This window comes from Chlamydomonas reinhardtii, chromosome 14, assembly GCF_000002595.2.
Source record: "Chlamydomonas reinhardtii strain CC-503 cw92 mt+ chromosome 14, whole genome shotgun sequence".
NCBI classification, from domain to species: domain Eukaryota; kingdom Viridiplantae; phylum Chlorophyta; class Chlorophyceae; order Chlamydomonadales; family Chlamydomonadaceae; genus Chlamydomonas; species Chlamydomonas reinhardtii.
In genome coordinates this window covers 3325828-3335353 of record NC_057017.1, presented here as the reverse complement: position 1 = coordinate 3335353, position 9526 = coordinate 3325828, and the positions used below count along the sequence as shown (strand labels likewise).

At 64.7% G+C, this 9526-nt stretch overlaps 2 protein-coding genes across 2 annotated transcripts in view; both read left to right on the top strand.

The window, feature by feature from the left end:
- The window catches only part of CHLRE_14g629960v5 (uncharacterized protein), a 7286-nt gene extending 3529 nt beyond the window's left edge, over positions 1-3757 (top strand). Inside the window, exons 6-8 of the mRNA XM_043070364.1 lie at positions 84-162; positions 375-1960; positions 2200-3757. Of these exons, the coding sequence (XP_042917037.1) occupies positions 84-162; positions 375-1960; positions 2200-3003 (2469 nt within the window). The 3' untranslated portion in view covers positions 3004-3757. The remainder of the gene's footprint in view (positions 1-83; positions 163-374; positions 1961-2199) is intronic.
- Positions 3758-4431: 674 nt separating this feature from the next.
- CHLRE_14g629920v5 (uncharacterized protein) lies at positions 4432-9473 on the top strand. Its single transcript, XM_001692619.2, has 6 exons — positions 4432-5178; positions 5698-5795; positions 6005-6051; positions 6311-6421; positions 7076-7170; positions 7448-9473. The coding sequence occupies exons 1-6, from the start codon at positions 5104-5106 to the stop codon at positions 8456-8458; spliced, it is 1437 nt and encodes a 478-aa protein (XP_001692671.2). The 5' UTR covers positions 4432-5103; the 3' UTR covers positions 8459-9473.
- The last annotated feature ends 53 nt before the right edge of the window (positions 9474-9526 follow it).

Genomic DNA, 9526 nt, shown 5'->3' with positions numbered 1-9526 from the left:
ATCCCACCCACCCGCCCGCTCTCCCCTCCCCTCTCCTCCTCCCCCCTGCCATCCCCGCTCCTCCCCTCCCCTTCCTCCCAAAGGCCCGCTTCAAGTACAGCCCCCACTGGGTGCGTGTGGACGACCTGCTTGAAGCCATGGCACAGCCCGACCCGGCCATTGGTGAGGGATGGTGTGTGGCGGGCGGGGCTTGTAGATAGCCCAAACTAAACCGAACCCAATGCAATATAGCGAGGAGGAGAGCGTGGCCTATGCGTTACGACGGGACTGAGAGGCAGGCGGGGGGGCCCAGCATGTCGATGCGTGTCTCACAAACAAAACGAACATCACAACAACAAAACAACGTTGTCACACCAACATCCCGACAACAACAGGCAAGCCGCGCGGCTTCCTGCTCCTGGGCTGCCGCACGCCCCGCGAGTCCGCCCTCTTCATGCTGGACCCCGCGGTGGCGCCCCTGCCACGTCAGCTGCCGCCCGCAGCACTTCGCTCGGCGCTACGGCCGGCGGCACCGGCTGTAGCAGCAGCGGCAGCGGCAGCGGCAGTGGCGGCACCGCAGGCTGTGGCATCTGCGCCGCTGGCGCCGCCGGCGCTGGCGGGGGGTAGCAGCGGCGATCTGGGGCCGGCGGCGGCGGCGCTCAGCAGTAGCAGTGGCGGCGGCGGCGGCGGCGGCGGCTGGGGGTGCGGTCTGCTGGGGATGGGGATGGACAAGGCGGGAAGCTGTAGCAGCCTGAGCAGCCTGGGTGGCTGTAGCATCAATGGCGGCGGCGGCGCGTCGCCGCGGCCTGGCGGCGGCGGCGGCAGTGCCGACGTGGATGCGGACGCGGCGGCGGCGGCCGCCGCTGCCGAGGTGGCGGAGGCGTATGCCTTCATCACACGGCAGGCGCCGGCGCTGCTGCGGCAGCAGCTAGGACTGGCGCCGCCGCCGCCGGCGGCTACTGCTACTGCTACTGGCCAGGTGAGCGCTTCCGGGGAGGGTGCTACAGCCGCCGCCGCCGCCGCTGGCGGCGGCGCGGAGGCGGGCGATGAGGACCACGACCTGGAGGAGGAGGACGAGGAGGAGGCGGCAGCTACAGCCGCCGCCGGCGGCAGTAGCAGCAGCAGCAGCGGCAGTAGCAGCGGAGGCGTGCCGACGCTGGAGGCGCTGGTGGCGGCGCTGGTGGCGGCGGCGCCGCTGCGGAGCATCTGCACACTGCTGGTGAGGCGCCCCACGCTGGCGGCGGTGGGGGAGGCGGTGCCGGGGCCGTGCTGCGGCTGCCCCATCGCGGCGGCGGCGGCGGCGGCGGCGGCGGCGGCAGGGCCGCAGGAGGCGGCAGCGGGGGCACGGGAGGCCCCGGTGCCGGCGCCACAGGCGGTGGTTGCTGGGGCAGGGGTCGGGGGTGCGCGTGACCAGCAGGCCTGCTGTAGCGGCGGCGGCGGCGGCGGCGGCGGTGGTGCAGTTGTTGGCGGGATCAGCATTGTTACGGCGGTGGCTCCCTCGCCCTTCCTGCCGCTTGCCGGGACGCGCGCTGCCCCGCACACGGACGCGCACGCACACGCACACACGCACTCACACACGCACCAGCACGACAGTAGCCACGGCAGTAGCAGCAGCATCGGCAGCAGCTGCTGCAAAGCCGTCAGCAGCAGTAGCAGCAGCAGCGGCAGCACCACCACCACCAGCAGCACGGCGTCAGAGGGGCTGGCATCCGCTGACGGCAACGGCAGCAGCGCCAGCGGCGCCAGCGGCAGTAGCAATAGCGGCAGTAGCATGGCCGGCGATGACGGCGCCAGCCCGGATCCGCCGCTTGGTCTGTACGGCCGCAACAGTGTGGGAGCCACGTTCGTTGGTGGCGGCAGTAGCAGCAGCAACGGCGACGGCAGTAGCATGCTCATGATGGCGGGTGCTACTGCCGGGGGCGACGGCAGTAGCCGCTGCTGCCACGGGGAGCCGCTGGAGCACCACTGCGTGCCGCCGCAGGTGTGTGATTTCTCGCTGTGTGTGATTGTGTTGAGAAAACGACGTGTCTCTCTACAGTGTACAGTTAGAACCTTGTGAGCGGGTGTCCTGGACAAATACCAACACAATGACCTGTGACTGCAACCTGGGGATCCAGTAGCCTGTGACTGTAACCTGTATTTGCTAGCTCATTTTGGTTAGGCTTAGCTTGGGTTGATATCTCCAACCCACCCACCCAACCCCGTAATCCACACACACAGGTCCAGGCCTTGACCCTGGAGGAGCTCCGTTTCACCAACATGTTCAAGCTGGTCAGCTACTGCCTGCGCCGAGCCGCCGGCTGTAGCCACGCGCCGCCGCCCGACCTGTCCGCTTTCATGAAGCCAGCCATGCCGGCTGCAGCAGCGGCGCCCGCGGCTGTAGCAGCGCAGCCGGCTGTAGCAGCAGCGGCGGCGGCGTCCCCAGTGGGTCAGGGCGCCTCTGCTACTGCCACTGCCTCTGCTACTGCCATTTCCGCCGCGGCACCGGCGGCACCCGCGGCTGCTGCGGCTGCTACAGCCGGCGGCGAGTGCGGCTGTAGCCTGCACCTGCCCGACATGGCGGCGGAGAAGCTGACGGCGGCGCTGCTACTGCTGTCCGAGGCCGACTGCTGGCCCGTACAACAGCCGCCGCCGCCGCCGCCGCCGCCATCCCAGCCGGGCGCTGGCGGCGCCAACGGCGACGGCTGCAGCGAGGGCAGCAGCGCTGCCACCGCAGCAGCAGCGGCGGCGGCGGCCGCCGCCGCCGGCGTGCGCATGTGCAAGCGGCCCAACTGCCGGCGCTGCCGGCGGCGGCTGGCGGCGGCGGGCGATCGCGCGGCGGCGCTGGCGGTCCTGCGTGAGGAGTGGGGCTCGCTGCTGCGACTGGCGCCGCTGGGGCTCTTCGCGTCCTCGCCGGTACTGCGCGACGAGCTGGCGTTCGTGCGGCTGCAGCTGGCGGCGTCGCCGCTGCTGGCGGGCAGCCGCCTGGCGGCGCCGGCGGCGCCGGCGGAGCGGTTCGTTAGCAGTGCGGTGGCGGTTGTGTGAGGTGCCCGCACCACGGCCGGCGCGGAGGGCCGTGGCTGGGCGGCGTGGCAGGGGTGTGTGTATGTACGATATGTGTTTTTCGGGGCGCTCGGCAGCCTGTGATGCGCGGCGCATTCTGATCTTGAGATCGATGTGATCAGGGGATGCAATAGATCGCATTAACGGGCTCGGCTGTGGTGTAGCTATCATGTCACGTCACGGCTGGTTGAGCTGCTCAGGTGATGCGGCAAGGCGATACCATACTTTATTGTCGACTTTTGGCGAAGGCTGCTGGGCTAGTGATTTTGGTTGCGTGACTCGTGACTGTGAAGCAGTAGGTATTGATAAGGTAGATACGGAGCGCACGATGGTTGTTTAGGGTAGCGGTTGCAACCAGCAATGGGCGTCCGCTGCCGCGTATCAAGGGCCCCGCGTGCGGGCAGGGCTGAGGCGCTGAGTGGTGTGTGTGGGGCGTGGGTGTGGGGACCGGTACTGTGAGGTCCGTCGTGGAACTCACGATTCGAGGGCCGCATGTGAAACTGAGGAGCGTGATCATTTGGGCATTTGCCAGTAGCATGAGGGCGTGTGGTATGTGCGGTGTGCACGTGTTTGTTGTGATTGTTCAGGTTCGCACGGAGTCACGGAGGGGATTGATTAGCACAGCGCAATCGCGTGTGTGTTTGGAAAGACCACCAGGGATGCCTGATGCGCTCATGCACGTGGGTGGCCAGATGCATGGCCTGGAGGCCTGGGCTGGGGGCCCAACGCCACCACAACCGCCTGTACGGTACGGGCAAGCCCACAACCACATGTACGCTACAGGCAACAACAGTGCTGAGTGCTTCGCGCGCCAGTGCCCCCCCCCTCCCCCAGCCCGCCAGCCGCCAGCGTGCAGGCGGCACTAGGCGGCGCGAGCCACTGAGCCAGGTACCCGACAAGGGCCGTGTGCGCGGCTCCTCGATTAAGCTCGGCCTGGAAGGCTTTACCCACACCCATTTTGACACGGCCACACAGCCGGAGGTGGTGCCTCAAGACACGAGCACGGTGCGCGTCGGGCCGCCCGGCCCTGCCCTTCACGCGTGCAGCTTTCCTCACTCTGGCCGGTATTACAGCCATCACTTTGGGAGTTGGGACTATGCTTCTCACCACCCTCTGCTCGGGCTTGTACTAGGAATTCAGCTCTCCCCATCCTGGCCGCTCCCGGAGTCCCGCGTGCCTCCTCCCCAGGGCGCAGACCGCCACGCAGCCCCCCGACTGCGCGGCCCAGCCCGTCCGGTGCTTTCGCTCGTGAGCTTCGCCCGCAGGTCCGTGTTGTAAGCCATGCAATCTGCGCGTGTGGCACAGTACACATACTGGCGTCTGGCACTCTGGCGAGAAGTGCTGCGGCGCTGGCCCGAAGACAGACACTGACCCCCTCCCATAGTCCAGAGCCTGACCCCTTCGAATGCTAACGCCCCAATCCAGCCACCAAAGCTTGAATGCGACACATCGGCAACTTCTCGAGAACCCCAGTGCGTCCGTGCGAGGATTTCGCAGTGCGACTGCCAGCAACTAGGGTCCCCGGACCTCAACCTGAAGTTTCCTGAACGTTTATGATGTTGAGCTATAGCGCATATAACCAGCTATTCTATCGATTCGGCAACCATAGCCGACGACGTCTGAGTTTCGCCTAAGACCTTTTTCCTACCTGGGTCCCTGCCTTCCGTCGGGAGCAAGCTTATAGTATGGACTTGTCTTTCCACCTCTGATGCAAAGCGCTTGAGCCTGCGCGCGGGCGCCCGCCAGTCAGACGCCATGGGCACGTGCGCGCTTTCCTCGTACACCCCAATTGCGTCATGTGATAGAAATTTCTCACCTGTCCCCGTGAGCTTGTTTTACCGGTTGGTCGTTGACCCACACACCTAATCGTTCGCTGGCTAGAGCACAACAATGAGCGAAGCTTGTCTCCTCGCTGCAAAGTCGGCTTTGGTCGGCGTCGCCAATGGCGATAGCCTCGCGTCCGCAATTTGCGCGGCGATGGAGGCTGCCGCACCAGTGGCTCGCCACCTGCAAGAGACAACGGTGGATCTAACTACGCTCCAAGAGACGGTCGACACTATTGGGCTGAACTTGCAAGGCACAATGGACGGCCTGAACACGCTGCTGCTGCTCTACGGAGGCGCGCTGGTGTTCCTGATGCACGGAGGCTTCGCTATGGTGAGGCTCGGGGCTGCTGTGAAGAACCCTGGTTTGATTGGTTTGCGCGCAACGCGAGCGCACGTGGCCAAGCTCGTCAGTTTGATCGTTGTGGTTATATGATGCGCTATTCCCAATGCCAAGGTAGCAAGCGCCATGTGTCGCCAGCGCCACTTCCTCCAGACTCTGACTTCGCTTGGCATTCCGCGGCGGCAGTCTGCTGTGACGCCTAAGCATCGAGCGCAGCATGACATGTTGCAGATGTAGTCAAAATCTCCCGTTATCAACATTTGCGAATCAGCTGCGGTGTGGCGCGGTTCAGGCCGGCAAAGCTTCGAAGGTCTTCCATGGTCGATTTCACACAGTGCCCCCAGCGTGCCATAGCCCTGACAACAACAGCAGTCGCGAAGCCACGGCATGCGCGATTCGCAGCTTCTCGCCTCCCCATTGTCGTTGTTGCGGTATGGCGGAAGCCTTGGACTTGCAGCGTTGACGCTTGTGCCGCGTCCCGCCCTGCCAAACTTCCCGTTTTCTGTGCAGCTCGAGGCCGGTGCCATCCGCTCCAAGAACGCGATGAACATCCTGCTGCAGACCGTCCTCGACGCCTCTTGCAGCGCGCTCATGTGGTACTTCGTCGGGTGAGTCAGGCAGCAGTGCACAACTGCAGGCTGGTACCGTACTGGCATTCCAGAAGGATTTCCTTGCCAGCTTCCCACGCCAGCACTCTAGCCCACGCGCTTGCTTGATACCGTGCCCCGCCCCCCGCCCCCCACCGCCTCTTCGTGACGCCTTAGCACCTCTTGCTCACCGTGTCTGAAAGCGTGGTGCCCAAAATTCCTCCCTGCAGGTTCGCCTTCGCCTTCGGCATTGGCGACAAGCCCAACAAGTTTATCGGTGAGTGTGCCGCAAGCGTAGCAGCCAACGTGCCCACCCCGGGCCACGTCTTGCGTGCTTCGTCCGCGCCAAGGCTGCGCCTGTTACGTCCCCACCAGCGTCTGATTTTCACGTTTCCAGCGCAACCCTGTTTTGCTGCTCAGCCTAGTGGCCTACCTAGGACACCCGCCGCGACGCCCGCCCCCTGTCAGCGCCTCTCAACCCCGCCTCTCAACCCCTCTTCCCCCGTGTCCACCAAACGCACACGCACTAACAACAGGCAACGCCATGTTTGCGCTGGTGGACATTGATACGCACAACACCGGCTCGGGCACCGGCAAGTGGATCGACTGGTTCTTCCAGTGGGCCTTCGCCGCAACCGCCGTCACCAGTGAGTGTGGCTGCCCGAGGGGTGTTTTGGGGAGTTGGAGGGGTTGGAGGGGTTGGGTGCGTGGGTTTTGGGGGCTGGGTGCATGGGGGTGGGTAGGTGGCAGGGCGGGAGCAAAGAGGGCGGCAGCGACAGCTGTCACACGTGAGTGGCAGCAGCACCAGCAGCAGTAGCAGCAGCAGCAGTGGCTGCGGGGTCCGGTTCTTGGGGGAACATGCAGTGTGTTTTGGGTCGTTTGGGGGTTGGGGCGGGAGGCCAAGGGGTACTGGAGCCGGATGAGGGTGGGAGTCAGCAGGAGGGGAGGTGGGGGTGGGGGGTGGGTGCGGCGTAGGTCAAGAGCCGGTTGTCGGGTGGGGTCAAAGTGCCTGCGGGATGAAGGGGTGGCGCAGGACGGTGGGGCAGCGTGGGACGGTGGGGTGGAGCTGCGGAAGAAGCATCACAGCGAGAGAGCGAGGGCGTCCTGCTAAACACAGGCTTGTGAAATTAGCAAGCCAAAACGGTCAGCCCGCACACGGCATCATCATCCCTCACCACCCAGCACGCACCCAGCTGCACCGCACCCGCCGGCCTGCCGAGTGCCGAGCCTCATGCCTGGCCGTGCCGGTTCGCCTCCCGCCCCCGCGCCCCCCGCGCCCCCCTCGCCTGCCCTCGCCGCAGTTCCCGCCGGCGCTGTGGCTGAGCGTTTCAACTTCAACGCCTACCTGGGCTATTCCATGTTCATCGGTGGCTGGGTCTACCCCATCATTGCCCACGTGAGTGGTTTCGTGCCGTTTCGTCTTTAGCGGCTGGGCGGGGAGGCGGCGGTAGACGACTGGCCCGCGGGAGTTGAAGAGCTGTGGGGCGGGCGGGGGGGGGAGAGGGGTTACCGGGTTTGGAGGTGGCGTGCGTGCCAAGGCGTAGGGAGGAGGCAGGTCGCGCAACCATCCTGCTTCACCGCTGCCTCAGACGCCCACGCCTGCGCGCTGCTAACTCCTCCTTCCCTCCCTCCTCCCGCTCCTTTCCTCCCCCCTTCCAAAAAACAAATAACAGTGGGTGTGGTGCATTGAGGGCTGGCTGGGCTATGGCGTGATCAAGCCCTTCATCAACGCCGGCATGATTGACTTCGCCGGATCCGGCGTCATCCACATGACTGGCGGCCTGGCCGGCCTCATCGGCGCCATCATGGTGGGCCCCCGCCTGGGCCGCTTCGACGCCGACGGCAAGCCCGTCGACATGCCCGGCCACTCCGCCATCCTGGTGGTGCTGGGAACCGTACTGCTGTGGTTCGGCTGGTACGGCTTCAACCCCGCCTCCGTGCTGCTCATCAACTCCAGCACCTACGCCATCGTGTGCGGCCGCGCGGCCGTGTGCACCACGCTGGCCGGCGCCGCGGGCGGCGTGAGCTGCCTCATCTTCGGCTTTGCGCGCCACCGCGGCTGGGACCTGGTCGGCCTCTGCAACGGCATCCTGTGCGGCTTCGTCGCAGTCACCGCCTGCCCCCACGTGATCTACCCCTGGGCCGCAATCATCTGCGGCCTGGTCGCGGGCCTGTGGTTTGAGTTCCTGTGCTGGCTGTTGCTCAAGCTCAAGATCGACGACCCGTTGTCAGCTGGGCCGATGCACTTCGGCTGCGGCATGTGGGGCGTCTTCTTCACCGGCCTCTTCGCGCGCCAGCAATACATCCAGGAGTACTACGTGCACGGCCCTTCCGCGGCCGGCGAGCTGTCCAAGCCCTACCCCTGGGGCGCCTTCTACAAGGGCTACAATGCCGACGGCGAGCTGGTCATGTCCGATGGCAAGCTGCTCGCGTCGCAGATCGTGGGCATCCTGGTTATCATCGGCTGGGTGATTGGCATGATGGTTCCGTTCTTCGGCATTTTCAAGTTCTTTGGCGCGCTTCGCATTCCGCCCGAGGAGGAGGAGATGGGCCTGGACCGCTCCAAGCACGGCGGCTCGGCCTACAATGGCACCGGTGCCAACACGCTCGGCGGCCTGTCGCCCGGCAACGACGTGATGCGAAACAACTCGCCTTTGGGCAAGGTTCTGCCTGTGACCGCGTAAGGACCGGCGGCGTTATGCGGCACGACGGCGTCAGGGGATCAGGAGGGAACGCAGAACCGGAGCTGTGGCTGCGGCCATGGCAGCGGCGGCGGCTGGTGACCGACGTTCTTGTGAGGATGGTAAAGGGCGAGCATTCAAATGCGTGAGCGTGAAGAACTGCAGTGTGTGGATTGGGGAGGGGGGGCCAGATTCCACTAGCACGTTGTGTGCTGCTGGCAGCAGCACGATGATTGACGATTGGAAAACGCTTGCTCGTGAGCGGCTCGTGTGACGTGACTAGGGGCGCATTTTTTGACAGAGCGATCCGAATGTATGCCTATGATCAGTAAGGGCATACGTTGCTGCTGCTTGGGCGCGGGGGCCTGCTGCGCCAGTTGCATTGCTGCCTGCGTGTCAGGCCCGTTGGGCGCCCATTCGAGTTTGGCGTTCCGCATTCATATCACACCTACTTAAGCGCCACACATTCACGCATCCCAGCCCCTTGCCCGGATCTGAACCATACTATAATGCATCATGTTTGACAAGTGTCTGTGTGTGACTGTCGTGACTTAAACCATGAGCGCGCGCTGCCGGGTGCTGATTGCGAGAAGGCTGGACGGCTTCGCAGGTGACTGGACCGCAGGACAGCGTGCTTTTACTTTCTGGTACGGTACGAATTGCTTGACACCTCCTTGCACAATGAATTGTCGTGTGTGCGCGCGTAACTTCGTAGATTTGAAAGTAGTCTTGTTGTGCGCTCGCGTGTGATTTGCGCCCCCCTGAGTGATTTCCTGTGAACAGTTCGGACCTTGAAGTTACTTGTATGGGCATATGGGTAAACAGCGATCTTCAGAGGACCAACTTCAGTCAGGGGACGGAAGGCATGGTGTGCATCAGGTGCGTGTGTGCGTGCGTGCATGTGGTGGACGGAGATTGGGCCGAGGGGAAAGAAAGCCCCCGCGCCATGACTGTGACGGCGGCACTGCAAAGTGGGCGCACGTCCAGAGCCAAACAACGGCTGTAACGATATTCCGAATGCCACCTGCTCGCGAGCCTGTTACCAATTCCACGTGCACATCGCGAGTGCCA

What these genes read in the sequence shown, in the direction of transcription:
- CHLRE_14g629920v5 (XM_001692619.2), top strand. Translation starts at nt 5,104, where the DNA reads ATGGACGGCCTGAACACGCTGCTGCTGCTCTACGGAGGCGCGCTGGTG. An exon ending in CAAGCCCAACAAGTTTATCG is followed by an intron (nt 6,052 to 6,310) that starts GTGAGTGTGCCG and finishes CACTAACAACAG; the next exon opens with GCAACGCCATGTTTGCGCTG. An exon ending in CGCCGCAACCGCCGTCACCA is followed by an intron (nt 6,422 to 7,075) that starts GTGAGTGTGGCT and finishes CCCTCGCCGCAG; the next exon opens with TTCCCGCCGGCGCTGTGGCT.